This window comes from Numida meleagris, chromosome 4 (genome assembly GCF_002078875.1).
Source record: "Numida meleagris isolate 19003 breed g44 Domestic line chromosome 4, NumMel1.0, whole genome shotgun sequence".
Taxonomy (NCBI): domain Eukaryota; kingdom Metazoa; phylum Chordata; class Aves; order Galliformes; family Numididae; genus Numida; species Numida meleagris.
In genome coordinates, this window is record NC_034412.1 from 62215460 (window position 1) to 62241613 (window position 26154).

A 26154-nucleotide genomic window follows, 5' to 3' on the forward strand; every position below is an offset into this window, starting at 1 on the left:
GGATAGCCTGTTTGCAATTTTCCACTTATACTGTTGTTTCAATTCCCATTCCTGAACATGGCAGAACTGTGTATATAAGATATATAAGAAAAGGTTTTACTGCTGTTTGTAGGGATCTTGCTGTTACCCTATTTTAAATGCATTCTAAGACTGTGGCAGCATCCTGCTGGTGACTCATTCTGGGCTGTCATCTTTCATTTATAACAACACATGTTTTTTTCCTTTTAGCCACTTCCTACTGTTCAACTATTGGTTGTACAGTGAAATCCTGGGTACACAAGCATACACAGTTCCCTCTGTTACTTGTCCTCTGGCTCATATACTTTTTTTGCACTATTAATGCCTCTAATGAACTTACTATAAGTGGCAATTTCACTGAAGCATTCTTGACAAAGACAACTGAGAATATTTTATGAAAAAAAAATGGCATTTAACTGATGAAGGTACACTGTTGCTATTGACACTCTCCCTCCAACTCAATAATTCTTTTTCTAACCAAAGCACAAAAGCCAAACCAATCTGGCACATGGGCAACTCCTCTGTTCTGTTTCAACCTACACTTTAAAGATCCTCTTCCTTATTTAGTATTATTGTATCCTTTCTTATGTCTAATTTACATTGCAGTTCTCAGTTTATCCTGGATTGTTCTGAATTTTAGCCACAATCTTCCTTGCTGGACAGTTCCCTTTTATTCATGTAGTTTTGCTGCTTACTTATGACACCCTTAACTGATATATGCCAAATGCTGCTCTTTGCTTTTATTTTCCAGTTATGGTTGCTCTTCCACCACTGCTCATGTAATAATGTAATTTGACATAGCTACCAATTTAGTCCCTTCACTTTGCAGGTCAAGACCTCTTTCATTTCTATACAAATATTTCAGTTATTCCTTTCTGACCTCTCTATCAAGCTACATTTAAGATGCATGTTTTCTCTTATGAAATCCCCTTTCACATCTTACTTTTTCAAACAGAGTCACTGGAGGTGAATTGTTTGAAGATATAGTTGCAAGAGAGTATTACAGTGAAGCAGATGCCAGGTAAGTCATTTGTTTTTCTGACGTTGTCTTTAATAATTCCAGCCTAGGTACTTAAATATCTCATGGTGTTTGGCATCAGTTAGACTAGTGCACTCTGTGAGACTTTTGGATTTCTCATAGAGTTCTCTTAGACCTGGAAAGAGGCACAGTTTGGGGTTTTGAGCTCAAGACTGTGTGGTGATGAACATGTGAAATACTGATGTCTGCTCATCTGCAAAAGCTCAAATTAAATCTCAGTTTGATAAATCTTTGGAAATTAATGATTTGGATTAAAAACATTGTTCAGCTTTCCCTTCTGCAAACTGGACATAATATTTCAGCAATTTTATGCACTGATTCTTATATATGCTGATAAAAATTGGAAATATATGTTGGTCTTAAAAGAATTTTACATTAAATATCATTTTTGTTCTAGGTCCAGAAATACTAATTTACTTTTCATATTTAAACATTTTTTGTTGTGTTTCATCAATAAGCAATTATACTGTGCATCTCATAGTCTGAGCTCAAATTTGAAATCTCTGGTAATTTGCTGCAAGTGCTTGTTGAAAAACTTGAATAAATTGCAGATTATCATAATTTGCATGCTAGCATAAAACATCAGGCCATTTTTCCATCTCAGAATCTAGTTGCCCTCATTCAGTAATAAAATATTCCTATACAGTAATGAATGTTACACTTTGTGGTTAGTTGCTTTAAAGGAAAAAATGTCCTACAGTTACATTCCACACAGAGAATTTCAGACTAAATTTGAAGAATCATCATGGTTTTCTGCATTCATAGCCACACACATTCAGCACAGAAAATAGGCAGTTATTTCTTTATATTTGGAATTACCAGATAACTGGAAAACATTAAGTGTTCCTAATAACACTGATAGAATAATAATAAGGAACAAACGAGAAGTTAGGCAGAATATTAGGAAGCTTCCACTGTCTGATTCTCTGACTAATTTCTAGGAGAATGGTGGAAACATCAATATTGTAAGCATTCAAATGCAGAACAAAACATGGCAGAACATATTGTAGAAGAGCAAACAGTATTAGTAGTTTACTTGGGGTGGAAGAAGAAAAGCTATGTTTAAAGAATATTTCAGTGATTTTTGCCTGCTGTGATTCAGGCAAAGTTTATAATATTGATGCCAAAGACCCGTGTATGGTGTCATTGTGTGTTTTAAGATAATTGTGATTTGAAAGTGAAAACTACAGTGATTTTTTTTCTGTTCTAGAGTTACTGCATATTGGAAGGGGCTGTGCATATGTATATATTAGAGATATATATATGCATTTATATATTTAGTAAAACGTGATCAAATTAGTGAAATTTCTATTTATTGTGTATCTTTATTTTTATATATTTATATATATATATTTGTGTATATATATATATTTATATATATAGTGCATATGTGCCTGTATGTCTGTGAGTGTGTGTATGCTTTTAGAAATAGTTAATGGACTTTTTAGACACATATCCTAGGATTTTAATACTGGTCTGCTCCTGCAAGCCCTTACTCATGGAAGTAGTCTTTACTCATATGAGCAGTCTAGTTCAGTGAGTTGTGAACTACTTGCATAAGAAATGGTTTTCAGGTTTGGACTCCAGTTACTGATTTATGACCATTCCTTCTGAATTCCATGGCCAAAACATTTTGGATGAACAGAATCAAATCCTTGGCCCATGACTACAGTTTATTTCCTACAGTCTCTGACTTCTGCCACAAGGATATCTTAGATAAATACTTACGAGCTCTTGTAGTTCCGAAAGACATCTGAAAAAGTTGCAGTCCTATAAAAGATGAATATTTTTGTTGTGCTTTTTGGCATTGTACGCTGGCCAAAACTTGCAAACCTGGACATGGAAAAATAGGTGCTAATTCTCTTGTTTAAATAGCCAAAAGAAAATGCTTGTCTCCATTTCTAATGTGGATTTCCATTTCATGAGTGACTCTACTAAACTATCGCTTGACAATATTTAAAATGAAAATGCATGCCACCTTTTAGAATGACTTAGCTATTTATTCTGATAATAGTTTTTAAGAAACCATTAGATTCACAATGAGAAATGCCATGCATTTCCTTAGCTTTTTTTTGTTTCATTTTGTTTTCCATTTATCATTTCATTTCTGAACATATTCTTGCTTCAGCACTTGTGTAACGTTATCTTCATTGTGAAAATGTTCAACAAATACAAAGAGATATCACCAAATAATTTATTGTCTCTAGTTTGTTTTTCCAGTAGCAGTTTTTGGAAGCTAGAGAAAGTTTCCATACTGCTGAATGAAAATACAGTCTAATAATTCTGTAATTCTAATAGGTGTCTTATGTTCCATGTTAAATGTCTTTTTTGGTTTGCTCCTTTTGAGTTTGTTCTTGGGTTTTTTTGTTTTTTGTTGTTGTTTTGCTTCCTTTTCTTTTTCTTCTTCTTTTTTTAAATGTTTTAGAGCTGGAAATATCTCAGTTTTTATCATTGTTTTGTTCCAGTTCAGTGTACAATCAAGATTTGACAGGAGATGTAAAGCTGTTTTTGTTCTTTGTAATTTTTTAAGTTTAGTTTTATTTTGTATTTAATGTGATTATGTGCCTTTAAAATGTTCTCCCTTCCATTCTGCCCTTGTATCTTTGCAGTCATTGTATACAGCAGATTCTAGAAAGTGTTAATCATTGTCATCTAAATGGCATAGTTCACAGAGACCTGAAGGTCAGTATCTGGTGCCCATCAAATGGATAAGAGTTTTGTTTCTTTCTGCTGGGCAGGGGCAGGGGGTGGGTTGGCTGTGATGTTCCCTTGCCTATCCTACTCACTCCAAACAGCTAGACGAAAAATAATGCATGACGCCTCTTTCCAGTTTGCAAGTCTACAGGCCTAATATACATCATGGCACAAGGGGGAATGGTTGCCAAAAACCTGTCTCTTCCCACGGCTCTGGATTTGTCCCATGCTGTCAAACGTGTCTGGTACTTTATTGAGGCTGTCCATGTATCGCTGTGCACGCCCATGGAGGTGAACGTTGGCTGTGATGTATGTCAGCTTGCAGATTGACACGCCACTCTGTGCTGAGCCCGGGGTTGCAGTGGCAGAACAGCCGGTCGCACACTGCTGCTTTAGAGTATGACGAACCCTCAGGCAAGTGATGCTAATTGCTGGTTAAATTGGACGGAGAGAAGTTAATGATTTACCTAAAACACCTGGCCTCAAAAGTTTGCTACCTCAGTGGCTACTATTTGTAAGGCCTCTGAGAGAGCCCTTAGTAAATGAACAGGAAAATGTACAGAAGAGCTCAGATCTTTTATATGCTCTCACCAAATTGGCCAAATCCGTGTGCTTTTTTGCGAAAACTTTCCTTCTGAACAGGAAACTTAAAACTAAAAAAGTCCAAAGAAAGCAGAGCGAGCCAAGGGAGGCACGTCTCGGAGATTGGCCCTGTGCCGCCGCGGCGGAGCCTGAGGCCGTCGTGCTCTGAGCGGCGGGCGGCGCGGGGCGGTACGCGCGGAGCGGAGCGGCGGGGGAGGGCGGCGCCTCCGGCCCGGCCCGGCCCGGCCCGGCTCGGCTCGTACGGCCCCGCGCTGCCTGCCCCACGCCGCCGCCCCGACCCCTGGCTGCGGGCGTGCGGGCGGCCGGTGCACGCTTGGAACTAACACGCGCCCCTGGTGTTTGCATGCAGTCATTGCATTCAACAGATCCTGGAGGCTGTGCTCCACTGCCATCAGATGGGCGTAGTCCATCGCGACCTCAAGGTGAGTGCTGCTGCCCCGCCCAGCTCTCCCCAGCCGGAGCCTCTGCCAGGCGGCGTGCGCCGTGCGGCAGCGGAGAACAGCAAACCTAACGCACAGCCGCGAGATCTGGAAATGTAAACCGTTTCCTTTTTGCTTTTGCTGTTTCGCTGAGCCTCTAGCGCTCACTGGAGGAAATCCATGAAGGCTTGCCTATAGCTAGCTGATACCTAGCTGAGCCCCGGGAACTTGGACGTCCGAATCTACTGTCATCTGCTCAGTTCCAGGGAAAACAATAGTTACTTTCCAAGCGTTTGGTGTATTTACTGAATACACAATCTTCCAGAGCTTTTGAGGCATCCAGAGCTCTCTCATTAACATAATGCGAACGCTGTCAATTTGCACATCATGCACATTAGTGAGAAAAGGGCAACTGCTGTGAGACTGCTGGCCCAGAAACCTCTCTCCTCCAGATGCATGCACTGTAGAAGCTCTCTAGAAAGCTGGAATTGTTATGGCATTCCCACCACGATGGTCCTGCGTGATGAATACTTAGCATTGGGATAGAAGCCTCTGAAAGAAAACTCCTCTGCTGACTATTAGCTCTTTCTTAGCTGTGTACGTTTCCAAATGGCTGGAGAGTATTGCTTCCTGTATTTAAAACAGATTGGCATAGAAAGAAACCATTAAAGATTGTTTTCTTTTACTGGGAAGGTCAGCGACAAGCCTCTCTCTCAGAGCTAGTAGGAAACCAGCCTTGTGGAGAAGGAGGAGATCTCGGTTTGGGTACTGGGACTTCAAGATCTCAAGTAAAAGAAGATTTCTGTTTGAAAGCAGGTTGAAGTGTACCGTCTGAAATAGCAGATCCTTTACAGAAGAAAAATGGCATGTGGACTAAGGCAGTGGAACACACTAATCCTTTCTTGCATGGCTTCTCTGTCAGTTATTTTCCTTTCTGGATGAGTTATATGGAGTAGGAATTTCCTCCCAGGATAGGAGTGTTCTGTAGTTATCATTAATAATAATTTTGGACTCAGAATGCTGTCTTATTTCTTGCCATCCTTCTAATTCCCAATAAACAACTGTTACAGTTATTGTTTGAATTTGTAAAGCTAGGTATCATTTGTGATCATAAAACGTTAGAAAGCTTAGAGAGTAATACATTTCAGAGAAACAAAATCTTCAACCTGTTTTGTACTTGTGGATTTCCCCAGGTCACAGCTGTACAACATGGGCAAGTCCCTACCCAGGCTGCGGCTCTTGGTTGGCTGGCAGCCGGATAGCATGGAACAAGTTTAAATGAGAAATGTCACTTTGTCCGGCAGCTCCAACAATTTCCTGTCCTCGTAGCACACACAGTTCTGTGCTTTTAGCATTAAAAGGAATAAAACAAGCAGAGAGTAGCCTTATAAACTGACTTTAAGGCTACGATAAGGAATGCTTTCTAGAGCCCTTCATACACTCACATGACATAACCTTTTCTTCACTAATGCATTAAATCCAGCTGTCCACTATTGCAAAATGTGTGGATTTCTGATTCTGGCAAATCCAGGATGAACTGGAAACAGTATGAGGAAAAAATGTTCCTGCCAAACTGCAGTGCCCAGCTTCATTTCTGAAAGTGAAAACTTCATGAAACTGTAAACGTTCTTTTTTCACTTGCTCCTTTCTGGCAAAAGGAAAAAAAAAAAAAAGAGTGAAATGAAAGACTGAGGTAAAATCCCAGCAGAACTCCCTGTATGGAAAAGAAGATGCAGAGACCCAAGAACAGAGCAGCAACACACACAGAAGATGTTTATGGCTTGGCATGGATCTTTAAACTGCAAAACTGGGGATTTTTTTTCAGCAGTTTGATGTCACATCTTGGGGTGTGTGATGGGGGCAATGATAAAGGAGATTCGAACAGTTGAGCAATCTGATTTTATGTAATCACCCTTCAAGCAGAATTTGGTGGTAAAAGAGAGGAGCATTTGCAGCTTCTCACTATCTGCTAAACTGCTTGTTGCCACTCTCTCTTATGTAAGTCAGAATGGTGGTGGATCCTATGTCTGGAATAAACTGACCTCCTGATGGCAGTCTCTCTTTAACAGATGGTAGAAATGCACTTTCATGAAGGAATTTCAGTTCTTGGCAATCAGCTGCTTTTGTTAAACTCTGTGATTACGACCCACTTGCATTCCCTACGGAAGTTAAAGTTTTAAAAAAACAGCAGCAACAAAATAACAACTCAACTCTAATTGTATTCCAGGAAAAATACATGGAGATACAGTACTTGATCTCTTAGAATAAAAACCTTTGAAAAAAATGAGGCGTAAATCATGTTAATTTATTTGTAAGTAATTTCAGTAGTTAGCACTGCTGTTCTGCATGCTTGACTGCAGCCAGTCCCGGTAACATAGGGTGACATTATTGCATCCAGGGTTCTGAATGGCCCAGACTGGGCTGTTAACATTTTCCAAGGCCTTGCAGTCATTCCAAGTTCATGCATGATAATTTTCTGGTATGCCTCTCATCATCCAGAAGTGACAGCTGTGTGTTGTTTAAGGGTATAGTCCCACACAACATTCCTCACTAGGTTGTTGTCTGTGGCATAGGAGTAAATCTGCTTCATCTTCTGTTGAAAAATATTCACCCATGATGGTGATATTTTTTGTTGAGCACTTTTGCAGATAAAGGCGTGTAGTGAAATAAATAAATAACCAACAACAAAGAACACAAAACTACTATTTTGAATGGAATCACATGTTCCAGCTTATCAGGGCTTGGTAGATCAGTACTTCTCTTTCAACCAAGAGAACGAGGCATTTCGCTGCTTTTGAATTGCTGAAGATCATAACCAAATAGGATCATCCGTTGCTTTAGGAGGTTTATACTAGCAATGCGTTCCAGGAAGTAATTACTATAAACTTCTCTCACTCTGATAAGAGAATCTGTAAGAACATACGTGACTATATGTTGAAATTAGTGTGATTAGATGACAAGCATTGTGACATTGCTTAAATCAGTACTGATAAATTTTTTTTAAAATAATGGATATAGTGAAAAAAGGAATGTCAAGAAAATACAATAGCAGTCAGTTTTCTGAAATGTTCTGTTGAATTCTACATATTTTGTAAGGTTAAAAAATTTTAGGGTTCACAGAATAAAGTTATCTTTGGACAATTCACATTTGATGCGTTTGCTAAATGACATTCAAAGGATACTTCATGAAGGCTACAATGACGCCACTGTTACCAAGTCCTTTACTTTTAACTGTATGTACACTGAAGCATTTGATTTCAGATGTGACCAACATGCCCTAAAAAAGCTAAGTGGGAACTTTACCAGACTTAAATTGTTACTTGTGGTAGGTTCTCAGCAAGTGCAAATGTGGGCATGCTGTTTTATTGTAGAAAGATTTCCGCTGCAAATACACCTGCCCTCTAAATACAAATACAAAAATGTGGCTGCTGTTGTTAAGTTGATATGCGAAACATACAGTCTACAGTTAGAAATGCCTAATCCTACTAACTGCATAGGTCAGACTGTGAATCAAAGGATACATGGGCTTTGGGGCTTTTCAGCACCTTTTTCCAAGTAGTGAGTTCTTAGAGCTCTCTGAATTGTCCTATCAAACAGTTATCACAATGCTATATGTTGATTCCAGCTTATGTTCTTCTCCAGGAGATTTGCACTTTTGTCTTTAGTCTTGCCGTCATATGGGCTCATGATGGCAGTTTACAGACCTAGTGATTCGTCCTAAGTAAGGGTGGAAAGATCAATTTTTAACTTTTATGGAGAAAATGCGTGGTGTTTTTTTCTTTTTCACTCCTCTAAAGTATTTCTTCTTTTCCAGACAACCTTAAAAAAAAAAAAAAAAAAAAGGAAGAAAACTGTCTAAATTATATTTACTTATTTTTTAATCTCAATTTTTTTTCTCTTTCCAAATAAAGCCTGAGAACTTACTTTTAGCTAGCAAATCCAAGGGAGCAGCAGTAAAACTGGCAGACTTTGGATTGGCTATAGAAGTCCAAGGGGAACAGCAGGCTTGGTTTGGTAAGTATGTATTTTTTATTTATCCTAGCATTTATTTAGTGCTGCCACTAAGCCTCCCAAACCTGCTAGCTCCTCACTCTAGTGTAAAATGTATAGCTGTGTGATGACTTGGTATGTAGCTTATGGGGATTTTTGTTCATAGTTCCAGCTCTACACCTGGGTAAACTTCAGATCTTTTTCTCCAGGAAGAATGTTATTTGCAATTCTCACTGAATTAAGGAGAGCTTGGCAGCAGACTTTCTTTATTAAAAAAAGAGAGAGAAAAGAAAGAAAGGAGAAAAAGAAAAAGCTTCAAAAATGACCTGTGACTAAATTTCCATATAAAAGAGCTTGATTAAGCAAGAAGAGAGGCTCTACCTCATAATCTTTTCTTCACTGGCAAAGCTAAATCATCTTCCCAAACTGCTGCATAAAATGAATTGGCAGAAGTCTCTTCTGTTGGCAGAGAATGTCTTTGACATTCCTTGACTCTGAAACTTAGATTTACTGACTCCTGGCTTGCCCTGGCTTTTGTCTGCCTGTAAGTTTGACTGAAGCATAAGTTCACACAACTCCCTTCTTCCTTAGTTTCATTTTTGTATCTGTGGAAAGGAAATATGGGCACAGAGGTCGGGAAGGAGATGGCTGCTTTCCATTCAGTCACTCAGGTAACTGAGGAATAAAGCTGTGGGTTAATACTGTTGAGTACAGCTGCCCAGAAGTCAAAACATGTTATCTGAACAGCTGTTTGTCCATTGGAAATACCTGAAAATTTTACTTTAGACAGTCATGCACATCTTGCTGTAACAGTCTAAGTTATCTGTCTCAGCTGCTTATATTGCTGTCGTAGAGCTGACTGCCTCTTCAGACTTGCTAGTAAAGCTGTTCACAAAATGTTTATTTGATCCACTACATTCAAAATAAACTTATAATAAACTTCAAAATAGCTTATTAAGAATGTTCAACTGCTAACATAGAAGCATCTCATATGGGAGACCATGGACACCATAAATCAAGGAAATGAGAGAATGGTTAAGAGTCTGGGAAAGGTTGTCTGTCCATAACTTACAAGTGTCTTTTGAAGCTGAAACTGGAGTTTCTCTGCTACTGTGATGATTTTGAAAACATAATCTTGATCTAAGAGGAATTGAGAGCATGCTTACTTGGTGGCAAAGGTGACAAAGATGTATTGGAATGTGTAAACAAGCTCTGTGTGTATATGTAACCAGCAAAAGAGTGCACTTTCTGTGCCTCAGCTCATGAAATGTTGGGATTCGAGGATTTCTTCTCTCCTGGAGAAGGCAACTCTGTTTAAGCTAGGTCTCCAGAGTAAATACCTGGAGTGTACAGAGCTCTACTTCAGGATCTGAAAAAAGGATGGGGGTAGTGAGTTCAGTATTACACAATTCTCTCTAGTCCCACTAAAGTATTTTCTTTTTTTGTTAATAATTAAAAAAAAAAAGTTTATTATAGATCATTTGTTACAGTTTACAGGTGCTCAAGGAAAAAATGAAGGAAAATTTAATATTGGTCATTTTAAATAAGAGGAAACGTCCAAATGTAATTCCTCAATCTCAAATACACCCTGTTTCAACAGATGGGAAGCACAAGCCCAAAGTCATTTTCAATCTAAGAAAGAAAAAAACAGAATAAAATATTTGTGATAGCTACATATTCTCATTTGTAGCAGCTAGAAAGTATAGCTTAAAATTGAACAAAGCGATTGTGTGCTTGCTATCGATGCTTAGAATAAAAGCACAAAGGATTTTGTGCAAGCAGTGTGTTGAGAGATTGAGAGTTTGAAGTCTAGGATGCATCCACATGTGCATGCGCAGACAGTACTGTTGGACATATGTTGGTAGCTTTATAAGCTAGCCTTCTGTTTAAAATCCCAGCCTTTATATAAATGGATTTCAATAATCCACAAAAGACAGTGGAGATTGCTGTTGCACATTAACGAATATACTAGTACAAAAAGAGTTGAATAGAGAGAAGACAAAATACAAATGATTTGTTAAAATGATAAAAACATCTGGAAAACAGGAAGCCTCTCAAGAAAAAAATGAGCAGAATGAACTTGAGGGCTATTTTCTCTAGATGGTCCATCTGTATGGGTGCAGACGATGCACGTGAGATTGCAGATCCCTGTAAAATCTTGCATTTTATTTATTGGTCAGTTGGTGCCTCTGAAGTGACTGTTTCAGACTTAGCATCATGAGGTCCTTATGCCAAGCCTGATAGAGAGTGAGCTGAATGTCTTCAAAACACATATGTAAAGAACAGAGAAGCTGGAAGAAAGGAATGGTGACAGAAAGTAGTGTTTTATTTGTAATATTTGATAAAATGAATGATTTCTGTACCTGCTAAAGCTTTCAGTAATGCTCTGAGTGCCTTCCTTAATCTTCTTATGACTGCTTTAGCAAGGCAAACACATGAACTCTGATGTGCTGAACTTTCTATTCCTTCCAAAGTATTTTTTTTCTGCTTTCCAGTGGATTCTGCAGCACTTAGTGACTCATAGCATGGTCTGGTTCTAATTATAGCTCCGCATCAGAGTTCCTTTCTTTCTTTAATTTTTTTTTCTTTTTTGTTTTTGTGTATGTGTAGTCCTGTGGCATGATAGTTACTTTGCTTAAACCATGGATGCGCAATCAGTAGGAAACCACCCAGAAGTCTGTGTGCTTGGATACTATGGGGATGCTTTCACAGTTCGCATGTTTATGAAGCAAACCTGTTTCATGACTGTTTGCAGAAACTGCTCATCTATTTAGTGGAAACACCCCACCCTGCTAGCAGGTGTTAAGTATGCTGGGAAAGTGTCTGGCACGCTCCACATGCTCACTGTAACAGGCGAGTCTCTCTGAAGTCTGTCAAAGACTCACTGGTAGATAGATTTAGTCCCAGCTGCATTTTGTCTTCAGCTAGCCCTGAAGCTAGGGCTAAAATATGCAATACATTGTTCATTTGAGTAGCTCAGCTGATTTTTTTGTAGTAGTAGTTGCATTAAATTTGGACTGTGTGCAGTTACACTTTTAGATCCGGCTTTGCGGGAAGTGAAGGCTACTGCCCTATATTTGCTCTCAGAGGCTTGTTCTTGCCCCTTGCTGCCTCATTTTTCATATGTTCTCACCAGGCTACTCATTTGAACTTTTATTCTTGAGTCAAAGGGAACTATGTTAGCAAAGATGTACGGCTTAAACTGTTTAAATTGGCATAGTTTATTCTGCTAGTTTATTTTGGAACACTTACATGAGTGGCACTGAGGTCATAAGTCTAGCGAGGGGGTGATGAAAGCATAGGGCAGGTCTTAGGGCAGTAATCTCTTTCTCTGTGTTTAAAATACATCTCCCTATGTTAATTTAACTTTATATTATGGGATTATGGGTGACATTCTCACCATTTATGAAGTATATATGTAATCTTTGCAGAGGTTTTTGAGACTGTAAGCTATTTAGGTTGAAGAACATGCTGTCTCATGTATGCATGCACCACTGAACAAGACAAAGCACAGCATTTATCTTTGGCCTCTGAATACGTATTTAATATTGTGACAATAGTAGTACACAATGATACAGTCTTTATTAGATAACATGCAGTCACAATTTCCAGGTTTGCAAGTTTTGTTTTTTTTTTTTAGCTAAGTTGATTACTACTGTTAGCAATAATTTTCTGAAAAATACACTCATATTTATTATGACTTATTTCTGACTTGTTATTTCTGATATGTGTAGACTCATTTTGTAAACTCATGAAGAGACAAAGTTAGCTAGTTACTATAATGTTAGTTCCTATAATGTTTAGTTCCAAGTGATGTATGACAATGTTTGAGGAGCTATGGTAAGGTTGAAAATCAGTACAACTTCACATTTAAAGTGAACCAAAATAATAATGTAGAGCACTACTTCCAGGAAAAATTATGAAACTACTCTATTTAAAGCTAATTAGAACATAAATTCATTAGCTTCTCAAAGGAGCTTAAACTGTGTTTCCTGTACGATAGTACTTTGGAATTCATGGTTCTCATATCAGGATTCTGAAAAACACAAGCCTATTTTTCATTGAACTATTTAGATACATTCTGAGTAGAATACACACAATGTGTTCATTCATTTCCTCTTCCCACCCTAAAATGATTGCCAGCTGCAGGGCAAAGGCTTCCTTTTTCTGTAGCTGTCTACTTCACATGTTATCGCCATCTTTCATAAGTTTCATTGCTTATCTTCTGCTCAGCACAAATCTTGTGGAATTCATTCTGGTCTTACAGAAATAACAGGTGGTTTTTCAAATTCTCACCTTCCAAGAATTTCCAAGCATATACTTTAGACAAAAATACTAACTGAAAACAGTTAATAATATACTAATATACTGACTGAAAACAGTATGGAACGTTATGGATCATTAAGCTTTTACCAATTACAGTATCCTGAAATGACTACATTTAAACCTACATTTTTTATTTCTCCTAATTGAAGACAGTACTGCTGCTGAAGAATATAGAAAGAACATCCAAATTTTAAAGGGTAGATGACTTTGGAGATGCTTTTTGTGAACTTTTGTAAGGAGGTTGCACAAGCTGTATCACTTCAAGGAAATGAGCGTTGCAGTGGAAACATAATCTTAGGAGTAGTTGTGTGAAACATGAACAGCAAAGTCTGTAAGAAGACTGAAGCCTGAGTTGGCTGTCTTCATACAAAGCAATAGCCAGTTGTGCTCTCAAGAAAGCTAATCATGAACATCTCTGAGCATTTACTCTGCCACTGTCTGGCCCTGGCTGATTTGAGTTTCTACTTCTATAAAAGGAAGTTAGAACAGTGTTTCTACTCTCTCCTTTTCTTCTAAATGAGAAATTGCTCCATATGTGAGTTTTTCTAAATTTAGCATTATATGTTATTTACTCAGAAATCAACCCTCATATAGGTTTGAATAGGGCTTTTAAAATGTTCCTTGTAGCTGCAGTAGTGTAGCTTAACTGCCCCTCTGTTTTGTTAATCAGTTCCCCATAAATGTCACCAGAAGTAGTACTGTATATGTGAAAATAGTCTTTGCAGCTGACAGAAGATGGACTCAGAAGTCCCGAGTGAGTCATGTTTACAAAAATAATTTGTATAATTTTGCGCTAGTTTAAAATAGACTGGATTAGGGTAAGGACTAAAAACAACAAACAAACAAAAACAAACCTCAGAAACAGTGTTCACAGTTTTGGGCAAGTATAGAATGCATTTGCTGTCTTTTCAGTTGGTACCTCCAAGGGAATCGCTCAGTGTTTCCCATGCTTTCCCTGCTCCACTGACTTTTTTGACTTTGAACCTGAGCAGATGTATTTGCACCTTAGTACTGATTGTCTTTCTACAGCTTACAGTAATGGACAAGTCATGAGTGAATTTTTTTCAGCTGTCTTGTAATCTGTCTGGAAATCTTCCACTGTTGTGTTGTTACCAGACCCTTGACACAACCTTTGAATCTGCTGTTATAGTGTAGGTGGGTAACCAGCTGGCTTTTCACTGTCCTCTTGACTGTAGACACATAGAGATGGTGGCAGAAAGGGAATGGGCCAGGTCTGCATAATACTTTTACGCAGTTTGCCATAGAAAGGAAAGTTTAAGATGAAGTAGTTATTGCTGGATAGTTTGGGAAGATCCTGTGTGTTCTTGGATAACATGAAAATCACTTGCTTTTTGCGGAGCACATACTGTTTTTGAGAGTACTTTCCTTGCCTTATGACAGGCTTTGCTGGCACTCCAGGATACCTTTCTCCAGAAGTCTTACGAAAAGATCCGTATGGAAAGCCTGTGGATATGTGGGCATGTGGTAAGGAATTATTCTGAAAGATGGTGTTCAGTCAACTATGAAGTACTTGAAGGGAAAGATGACATCTAGAACACCTTATATTCAACATTAGAAAATAGGTATTAGTTAAAATTCAGTATTAATTTTTAGAAGAAATCAAGATGCTCTGAACTGCAGTTTTGAACTCTGAAACTAATGTTTTTGTTAAATGGAGTAGAGAGCAATTAATTTATCATCCAGTTCTTCAAACAATGTAATTTATGGTACCAGCAAAGGGTTTGCTACCTATGTGAGAATAAATGATGAGTTTCTTTCCTTTACTTCTACCCGCACTTATTTGGTTGTATTTATGAAAACATTTTTCTTTAGTCATTGTGAATCATCCCTGTAAAACTAGCAGGTGAACTTCTTAATTTCCTATCTACCATATATTTATAGAGGTAAATTGAGTTGCCCAAGTTTTCTTTGCCTGAGATTAGTTATTGTAGGCAGCAGTACAGACAACGTGGTAACACCAGAAGTGTTATTTTCATAGAACTTCTTGATCTTTGAAAAGTACAAATCTATTTCTCTAGCTAACTAGACATTCTCCATTTTCCAAATCTGATTTTGTGTCAGATACGTGTTCTTGCTCACACTCTGTAGGAGGTTGTCCCATGAGCCCTATATTTACTCTAATCCCCAGTATGAGTATAGGCAGTGTTTTTCAGTAGTTGGGATCCTTCTTTTGAGCCATTAGTTTTGCACGGTTACCAGGAACAAGGTGAATTTGTTTTTGTTTTTTTTTTTTTTCCTCAAAATTACTTAATACTACTATGATTTCTGCAGGTGTCATTCTGTATATCCTCCTGGTGGGTTATCCTCCTTTCTGGGATGAAGACCAGCACAGACTCTACCAGCAGATCAAGGCTGGTGCTTATGATGTATGTGCCATTCTCTGTCTTCTAAATTATTTATAATTGTACCCCTAAGTAGGAGTCTCCTGGAGTGAAAAGTTAGACTTATATTGTAATATATATATTTTTTTCTACTGACTGTCGTGAGTCACTCAGAGTAGTAAATGTCACTTTAGTAACATGAGCTTTATAAAGATGGAAACATCTCTGCTAAAATAAACTCAGTTTCCTTCCAGCTCCAAGCATTCATTGTCCGGTCCTTGTATAAGTCATGCAAGTTTGTTATCCTGACAAGCCTGTTGATACCACTGTACTTCTCGTAGATATTTTTTAACTCCTGAAGTCCTCTTGTTTTTCCTTGTAGTTATCACTTTAGCTAATCATTATTCTAACAATTATTATATCTAACAATTTATTCTAAATTGTTTTTGATAATTCTTAAGCTGTCTAAATATACTCCAATACTTTTGTATTGCCCACTTCTGTAAACACAAGCAGCTATAGAGCTCCTCAAAAAGAATAGTTTCATTAATTGTACGTGTATTCGAAAGTAAGCATTATGACTGTTTATAAGTAGCACCCAATGATTTGTGGCATTACGAATTTTGCAGCATCATCCATTCATTTATATTAAATTAAGCAGACAGAGAAACAGGGGACCATTGATTCTTATCATTAAGTCATTAGTGAATGGTGAAAATACTGTACCTTCTAATTTGTAAGTTCTTATTTGAATCCAGTACTGGAAGTTAGTGACTGAAAGGTGATTGTTTTGTTATGGCCTACTATTTTATGCTGTGGTCTGTCTAGTCTTCTTCCAGTTGAACAAGCAACCGTGCAGTAATAAACAGAGTGACAGTGGGAGTTACAGTTTCAGCTGAGAGGGTAAGAAATGAGGAAGTGCAGAGACTAAGCTGTGCAACAGTATTGTACATACGTAATACATACTGTGATGTACTGCATCTAGATCATACCGAATTCTTATAATGTAAAAATAAAAATTTTTTTGGTACTGGAAAATGATGCGCTCAAGGTGTTCTGTTCACAACAACAGTTGAAGATGTACACATTTTTTTCATTCTATTTGCAATTGAGCAAATACTTTGAGTGCATGTGTAATTATTTCACTGAGCAAGGAGATGTTAAATTCACAACTCTAATTACATTTCTATACCATAACTATACAGTTAGCATTAATATTAACACTGAAAGAAAGCAAACAAAGAGTTTGAATAGTAATGATTAATATTTTTGTCTTAATTCAAAGTGAGAGTAGGACTGTTTCAGATGCTTTATGACCATATTCCTCACAGCTGACTGGAATCTCCTTTCTGTCTGCTGTTGATATTTTATCCTATGAATATCAATTCTAATCGTAATATTGTAAATCCATAAATGTTCTGCATTTGAACCAAATTTAAAAACCCAAAACAGTAAAGGAGAAAAACTGCATATAAATCTGGCTAATTCAATCTTTTTTAATTGTGGAAAACTATGTTTTTAAACTTAAACCTAGCTGTTAATATTACAGACCTGTTTTCAGTTAATGACTTTAGATAAAACTGTATAGTGATCATGCAAGATAATATACATACACATATTTTTCTTAAGTTTCCCTCACCAGAATGGGATACAGTGACTCCTGAAGCAAAAGACCTTATCAATAAAATGCTTACCATCAACCCTGCAAAACGTATCACAGCTTCAGAAGCACTGAAGCATCCATGGATCTGTGTAAGTAACTTCCACATACTTAAAAAAATAATTTGAAAGACAAATCACTTTATGGTATACTTCAGCATCTCCTGAAGGTTTTAGGAGGATAATTTTTGTCCTTACTAGTGGTGTTCTGTTGCAGTTATTTAAGTAGTAGAGTGTAAAATTGTAATTATACAGATATGGTCAATAGTGTCATATACTGAAGTCTCAGCCTGTGACAAGGGATTTTGCAGATGCAAACTTCCTTGCCTTGAATGCATAATGCAGAATTTCACTGCCGTAATTAGAGCATGATTTTAAGTTCTCAAGGGAAAGAAAAGATGTACAAGAAAGTAATTTTTCAGTTGCGTAATGTTTTACATCTTTTTCTTATGACTATTATGATGAAATTGAAAAGCAGGAAATTAATGGACTTTTTGTGAGTTAGATTACTGTTAGCAGAGGCTGCCTCTGTGTTATTGGATTCAGGACCACTTTCCAGTTCTCAATGTAGTCTAGGCTTTGACTTTACAGGTGATCTAGGCTGATACTTTGAAAGTCACAGTGAGATGTATAGAGCTGGTTCTCAGCTCTGTTTGTTTTATTAGGCTGCTTTATCTTGCCTCAGCATTTGTGATGCAGATTAAGTTGGGTTACGTGGAAAATGTAGATGCTGCTGGATTTTTTCTGAAATAGTTCCTGCTTCTGTGCCTCACCTAGTACCACTAATGTTAAAGAAAATCTACCCTCTTGTTCTTAAACATATTTTCAGAAATTTTCGTATTTAGTGTATTACTTTATGTTTATACTGTGTAACCCAAACTCTTAAGATTCTGTGTTTTTCTTAGTCCTTACTAAGGAAATTGTGAAAAAATAACTTATTTCAGGAGGCCTTTACACTTCGTAAATGCTAAGTAAAAGGAGACCTTGTTTTTTGTTCGTTTGGAAATTTCCCCGATGTGTAGAAGCTTGCAGAAAGTAATTACACAGGGTAGAAATTGGAAACTTAAGTATTGGACCATATAGGTCATTGTAGATATGTTGTAGAGTAAATGAAAAGCTATATGTCTGTTTGGGTGCATTTAAAGTAATTCTTTTGTTAATTTCTTTAGCAACGTTCCACTGTTGCCTCTATGATGCACAGACAGGAGACTGTAGATTGCTTGAAGAAATTCAACGCAAGAAGAAAACTAAAGGTAAGATTGAAAACTTCTGCGAGGATTAGTAGATAATTTTGGAAAGGTAAAAATATAATTTGGCTTGTAGTCCATCTATGAAATAAAGGGTTCCAAAGGGAGCTTTTCTTGAATGTTACTGTCATGTAAACTGTTTGATGGATGAGCAGCTATTGAGCATGAGGATCTTAACTTTTAACAGAACAGAATAGAACATTGTATTTTTTCATGTGGACTGTGATACTGAACATTAGAAACTATATAATGCTGGAATTGATGCATATTTTTTTCCAAATCTAATTACTTTTCTAACCTACTACAAAAGAGTGTTTTAAGAAAGAAATCTTAAAATGTGTACTGCATAATTTTGTTGGATTCAAACCAACAACAGTCGTCTTCCTGTATGCACATTAAAAACTATTTGTTGAAGGAAAATCCCTAAGGTTGTTCTTCTAGGTTATCATTTATTTTCTCCTGCATAGGCAGGATAACTTTGCAAATGTGAAATTTTCTAATTAGTACATTACAAATCAACTACCTAGGAAAACAGTAATCCAACAAAATGAGTAATGTCTGTTTCGTATTCAGCTATGTATTATGCTTCTGGTTATTGTGCCTGTGAGTACTCGTGATCTGTGCATTACAAACTTACAGTTAGTAACAGATTTCCAGGATTGCTAGTAGATGTGTAATTAAGATTGAATTACAATTTGTGACAGGTAATGCATAGCCAATCCATTCTTTCGGGGTTAAACAGTTTATGTAATTAAGCAGTTTGTATGATTTACCACGTGTGTACTTTTTTTTTTTTTCCTGTCGGGTTCTCATTCAGTACTTTAAGGAAGTATGTTACTAATTTGAAAAAATGAATGTGTACACAGGGGGCCATTTTGACAACTATGCTGGCTACCAGAAATTTCTCAGGTATGTTAATTGAGCTCCAGGTTCATATGGTCTTTATGTTTTGATGTCTGTGATAATGACTAAGATATAATTAGGATTGATTAGCACATAATTATCTTTGTTATTCAAGAATACATAAACATGATATGTCTTAAGTTTTTTCCTTTGCAGAAACTAACAAGAGAACTTAAGCTATTTGAACTAAATAGAATCAATTGTAGCAGGCATCAGTGGTGTAATTTTTAAGTAGAATGTGGCTTTTGTCTCTTTATATTTTTAATGTTATCTTTTGAAAGGCAGACAGAATTTTCTTGTTTTATTTTGGTGGAGGAAAGTCAAAAATAAGGCGTGTAGTTCCACATGAGTAAGTATGGTCAAACAACAGTTAAATAAGTCATTTATTTTTCTATACCTCAAATCTTATTCCAGGATTTTATTGCATCTTGTTTTAAAGCAAAAGCAAAAAAAAACAAGGCACATTCCTTCTTTATTGCTTTTCTACGAAGTAATAAATAGATTAAAGTTTGTCCTTCTTTTCCCTCTCTTCCTTTGCCTAGTTTAATAAAACAAGAAATGTTTCCTCTATATGAAATAATTTTGTAGTGAGTGTAACTGAAGATTTAGATCTTTATACAAAATAAATTTTAATAGCCAAAGATAAAATGTGTTTACTATTAATAGAGTTAGAATTGTCCTCAACAGCACTATGGCTGGAACTGTGATATTCTGCTGAATTTTTCATTTTACCATTTGAGATCTTAAGTGCGTAGTTAAAAAAAAAATGCCAAATTGAAAAGTCAGTAATATTACAGTCTTCCCACAATGATGCAACTGTGGAACAGAAATTAATTTATAGACAAAAACATGATAGTGCTTTGGGCATATTTTGAATAATAATAAGCACAGAATTGTTCACAATAAATTAACTAATTGTGAATGCAGAAAGTGTTTGTTCAATTGGCATAGCACTTGAAATACACATTCTCCTTCTTAGTTTGCAGTACTTAATATACACGTATAACAGAAGATTACATTTATATAAGTTTTGCAGGGTTAAGGCTTAATGAATTGCCAGCATCATTTTATTTTCAAGTTAATGCTGTAGGCTGCATATTTTGTAAAAATGAATTATTTTTAAATGCCAAATAAATACATAGTTTCTCATCACTTTTCATAACTTTTGCTGTCTGTGAATGTAAGGGTCAGTTTCAACCTTCATACAGGAAAAAAAGCAGAAGTCATTTAAAAGTATGATTTTGGCATGACAAGCAAACAGGATTTGGGGTTTTTTTTCTTGTGTTTTTTTTTTTTTCACCCATCCTCTCTGTTTTATACCATAATGATCCATAGTATTCCTTAATGACTTTTTATTTTTCAAGTTGTTTATTCATTGTAATTCATTGCAAAGCATGCTTTTGAAGGTCATTTGTCCATAACAATGTGGTTATAAAAGTGTTTTTTTTTTCTTTCTTCCTTTTATGTGGAATGTATATTTCTTGTGAGGTAAGACCCTCAGCACGTGAAAGGAACATTTTTATCTTCAAAATTGCTGTTTGCTGTAAATCACTTTAATTTCTTCATGTTGTCCCACTGCCATTCCTCTTTCGTCTGCTTTCTGGCTTATTAGCACTGCCGTAGGTTTTATTTATAGCTAATTCTTGTAGCTGCAAGAAATCTTTCACTGTGGGCTTAATTTAGAATATGCTAATTGCTTCGCTACTGCAAATTCTTTAAATATTTGATTTGTATGCAGTATCTGTGCTTAGAGAAAGATGCATTAAAATATTTATATATATATATACACATTCCAAGACAAAAACAACAATTGCAAAGGAAGTTGAGTATGAAATATGTCCTATAACATAAAATACTGCATAATAATCTGTACTGCATATAGGGCACATTTCAAAGGACATGCTGGCAATGTCATAAACACAGTACTTGTAGTTACTGCTTTTAGTGCCTACATTTTACTGGCTTTTTTTTTTTTTTACATATAACCTGTAATGTTGGTTTAGCACTGAAACAACTCAGAAGATTTATGCACAACTGTAGCCCAAGGACCTAGTTTGTTATGAGCAGCAGCCTATAATAGTTAATGTATGTTTTCTCAAATTTTAAGAGCTATATAACACATTATATTTCTCACATATTTATAAGCTAATGGTAGAAAACAGGCTTTGAAAACAAAGAACTTCTGGTTTTTTTGACCTAAGGTTCAAGATATAGCTCCTCCCCTTTGCTTTCCCTAAATGAATTTCTGGAGTGCCTGGAATGTTTGCTGTGATATAAAATCTAAGGCCTTGTTGTATCAGGTCCTATAAGCACACATTACAGCAGTGTGGACCCTTTATTTTAAATATGTATTCACATGTTTCTGTAAATAAAACTATGCACTGTCCCTGTTGCATAATGCTGACAAATTTAATTTTTGTTAATTTTATTTGGAAATCATGGGCCTTATGAGAGTTATAACAACAGTCTAACAGCTGATGTCCGTAGCTAATACAATGAATTTGCCTGATGTCATTTTCCAGGCTTTTTTATTTTTTTAAATTTAAATAACGCAGTAGTGGACGTCAGTTATTTTTTTACAGTTTTGTAGGTGATTTTACATTTTCTGTACTCTGCACAGAGCTAAATGAGCACTTGGTGCAGATATAACCAGTGAATGAGCCACAAGCACACAAATTAACTTCAGCTTTAAGCCGGATAACTCATTAACTCCAAAATCCTCAACTCATATGAACAGCCTCAGTCTAGCAAGATCCAATCATTTCTTTCTGTTTGTTCAGTTTGGGTTTTGTTTTGTTTTGAAGAGAAGGATAGCAATCATGATGGAGCTCATGCCAGCTCTGCCTCCTTTTGGATATGCTAGATTGCTAACTGGAGCTTTTCTTTTCCAAAAAGGCTCCTCCTTCTGAGTGAAACTGTGTATGTAGAAGAGCATTTTCAACATAAGCTTTGATATACCTTCTGATAAGAAAATTGGGTCATAAACAACAATAAAACAAAAGATGCCCGGCTTGTGTTATAATTTATTATTCTTCAAGTCTTTGGTAGAGAGTCATCAAGCATTTATACTTTGGTGAATAGTGTGCTTGAATTTGGTAGATCTTTAAGCATGCTTTTCTGCTGTAAATGCTTGCAGGTTCTGAGCTGTGGTGTCATTTCTTGCACATTAGCCCTCCCAGTTTAGTAAATTAGAATAATTTGGCCAGATTCTTGGCACCACTTGAAGTGATGAAATTCAAAGCCTGACAAGCCTTTGAATAAAATCATGGTTTGTCATCAGTTCCCGCCACTAGCAGGTTGTTCTTTCATATGTGTGAAAGAACTCAGACTATCACATGAGGAACTGATGCTTTATGGTGGAAAACCCCAGTGAACCAAAGCCAGAGGTTCTTTTTTAAAAAAAAACAGTTCTCTTTAACATTAAATGAAATAAACAGTAATGTACCTCTCCAGGTACTCTGCTGATGTTATATTGGTTACTTTTGTGGCACTTTCAAATTGATAACGTCACTGAGATGCCATAGAACATAGAATGACCAAGGCTGGAAAATGATTATCCAGTCCAACCGTGCACCTATCACCAATAGTTTTCACTAATCCATGTCCCTCAACACAACATCTAAACGTTCCTTGAACACCTTCAGGGTTGGTGGCTCCACCACCTCTGTGGGTAGCCCATTCCAGCGCCTGACCACTCTTTCAGAAGATGCAATTGTTTGCAATTACAGATGCAATTGCTATCCTGTAAGTTACATACAGGAAAGTTCCTAACAGCTGAGTTTCTCATTTTATAAGTACAGTTAACCAGCAGCTTTAATCAGTGGAAGAAGAGGTGTATGATAATCTGAAGTATTTGTAGTTTAATTACTTTCAGCATTTTATTTCCTATTCTCAGAGCAACAAAAGGAGGAAATAAAATCTGAAAATGTATCTGCAGCTGAGAGGCAAATGGGGGTTTGCTACAACAGCTGATTGACCTCCGTAGTAACCATCTGACACTGAAATTACTTGTCTCATTTTACAGCAGCCAAGAGTTTACTGAAAAAGCCAGATGGAGTTAAGGTACGTTAAATGCATGCTTTAAAATATGTATTCGTAGTCATCGCCTGTCTGTAACTTCTGCTGGTTCATAGAATTGAATATTGTTATTTATTTTCATTAGAAAATGTTGAAATTATTAAAGCTAGTAGACAAAAATTAAGAAATGAAGTAGAAGAAATATGTGAGAAATGAGGATTTTAATAAGTGGGAAATAGAAAGCTGCTGGAGAAAATACTTTTATTGATATTTCAGTGAAGGATGATTGTGTGACTCAATGTTAATAACTAGCTTATAAATACAATTGATGGTTTGGTGGTGGGCACGTTAGTTTTTGTGGTGTAAGTGCTTACCAGTAGCGTTGTTGTCTCCATGTTTCCCCTTGACTTTTCATTAGATTCCTTGGAAGACCAAAGGTTTACTGGTATTCTTGGCTCCATATGAGGTGTTTTCTGCCAGATGTACTTGCTATATTTGGCAGAACTTGAGGGGTTTACTGTCTCAGCAAATCAGCTCATCTTGACAAACAGATCTTGCTAAGAAGGGAACATTTTGGCAGCTTTTATACACGATTTAGAGCTCCTTTCTCATGTCAGCAGATCCTGCAGGAGGAGAGATGCATCACAAATTCTGGACAAATACTTTGAAAAACAGAAAAAAAAAACACTCAGCAGTAAAAAATATTTTATTTCTTTTCTTGGAGGACTCCTGAAGACTAAAATAGTGCCTCAAGCTTTCACTGTATGATGCAAAAGAAATTCTTCCGTTCTTGATGTGTTTTCTCAGGAGTGTGTCTTTGACCTGAATTCTAATTTATTATTCAGTATTAACTTTCTCCCTGAACAAAACACTGTATACTTAAATAATGGATTCATAGTATATTTGTCCCTATTCTCCCAAATACTCACACTTTTCCTATAAAATGAGCTTGACTGACTTAAAATGAAGTAAGTACACTGTGATTTCAGTGCTTCTCACTGACAAGTAGGTATCTTACTTATCTGGAGAAGCACACACTCAGTACTATTCTGTCATTTCTGTGGAAAATCTTTTATACGTCTCATTGTGGAATATATTAATTTTATGTACTTTAGCTGAACAGCTTTTCTTTTTTAAATATCATTCCTCCTACAGGTCGACAATGGTATTAGTCTATCTGAATTTTTATTATAATACTACAAACAATTGTTGCCAAAATTTTGCCTAAATTACACTTGATAATTTGGTTTTCAGCACATTTTGTATCTACTGTTTGCCTGCGTGGTCATGTGGAGCAAAGGGAGTAGTAAATTTACATCTGGGGAAGTCTATTTCTGTCATTTATTTTATTGAGTTACTATATTCTCCATAGCACTTTTCCACTCCTTCCTACAGCTTAAGCTGTCTTTTCCTATTAAAAAAGAAAAAAAGAAAGAAAGAAAAAAGAAATATACTGTACGCCATGCATTGATACTTTAAATCCAACCAGTCACATTTTCTTCTTTTCCTTTCTCTCTGACTGGTCAATTCAGAAAAGGAAGTCCAGTTCGAGTGTTCAGATGATGGTGAGGATCTTTATCTGACAGATTTTTCCTCCGGTGAAACATTCACACCTAGAAATCAAACAGTTGCATTTAGTTTCGTTAACATACTGCAAGAAGCTGCAAGACTTTACAGTACAACCTTGTGAATTTTAAGCCTGCAGTTGCTATATGCCATCCACAGTGAATTGTTCTGCAGTTCTTTCAAGCAAGATATTTATTTATTTATTTGTTTGTTTTACCTGGGGACATAATAAGACAAACAAAAAGTAGATGTAACATTGGCCAATGCAGCTATCCTTAGTAAATAAAAATAGTAACAAAACAGCAATCCTATAATAGCCTGCCATTAATTTTTAAAATCTCCTTTTATTTAAAGCTAATAGTATTAATAACGTAACACAAACTACGTTGTTCTGTACAGTGAAACAGTATCTCTTTAATTGAGCAACTATAGATCGGGATGCCATACTAAATTCTTAGGAGTCAGAAAATAATTCCACAGCCCTTCTGTACTACAGTCTCCCATCTAACTTCCTTCACATCTCAGAGTTTTGTCACAAGACACCGCAGCTGGCAGTCAGTCTCTCTTCTTTCTCCTCAGCCTGCTCTATAGCCATGGATTCATTTGGCCTCTGTGATCGCACACAACAACCTATTGTATTCCTGTTTGTTATGGTTTTGAATCTGAATTTTGCGATGTTTATGATCATCTGCCGTGATATCCCAGGCATCTTGTGCTGCTGCCACAGGTAGAGATAAGGCAAATGCTCTTCTCCCACACCTTTCACTGGAATGTGCAACTCGCCTTGAAAAGCAAAAAGTGCTGGTCTGGTCTGAGCAGGCATGTAGTTATGTAGGTAAATAGTCTGCTCTTCGGGTGAGTGAAGAGTTTCACTGTCAGAGGATCAGTGTTAACAGTGCCCAAGTGAGAATTACTGGAAACGTGCAGTGAAGATATTTCTAGTACCCCAAATGTGAAGTGGGTTTTATCTTTTCATTGCAGAAGTACCATTTGAAAGATTAAGCCCCAAGCTGCAGATCTTGTTTCTTAAAATATTTTTGTAACATTTTGACAAAAGACGTGTAATTATTCTGCAGTCGTGCCCAGCTGTTGGCATATTTATGTATGTCCAGCCTGCACCACAATCAGACCTAAAAGAGTGGCACTTGACAAGTGATACACTAGTTTTCCTTCTTCACAACAAATAAAAGATAACCACATGAGTATAATTGAGCTTTTCATATGAAAATATTTTATTCCTTTTGGAATCATTTCCCTCTCCTGTTAAAATAAGTGCAAAATGCACAATGTGTGTTAACAGATGAACAAAAAAGCACAAGTTTGTATTCTGT

The 26154-nt window shown here is 36.6% G+C and overlaps 1 protein-coding gene across 5 annotated transcripts in view; it reads left to right on the forward strand.

Moving 5' to 3' along the window:
* Nucleotides 1-26154, forward strand: part of CAMK2D (calcium/calmodulin dependent protein kinase II delta) — a 165005-nt gene that overhangs the window by 102375 nt on the left and 36476 nt on the right. For 3 of the 5 annotated variants that reach the window (XM_021393521.1, XM_021393522.1, XM_021393519.1), the window contains 9 exons: nt 974-1039; nt 3667-3739; nt 8685-8787; nt 14491-14574; nt 15382-15476; nt 17061-17183; nt 18260-18343; nt 19204-19246; nt 23265-23302. In XM_021393521.1, the coding sequence (XP_021249196.1) occupies nt 974-1039; nt 3667-3739; nt 8685-8787; nt 14491-14574; nt 15382-15476; nt 17061-17183; nt 18260-18343; nt 19204-19246; nt 23265-23302 (709 nt within the window). The remainder of the gene's footprint in view (nt 1-973; nt 1040-3666; nt 3740-8684; nt 8788-14490; nt 14575-15381; nt 15477-17060; nt 17184-18259; nt 18344-19203; nt 19247-23264; nt 23303-26154) is intronic. The other 2 variants (XM_021393523.1, XM_021393520.1) reach the window with 1 other exon arrangement.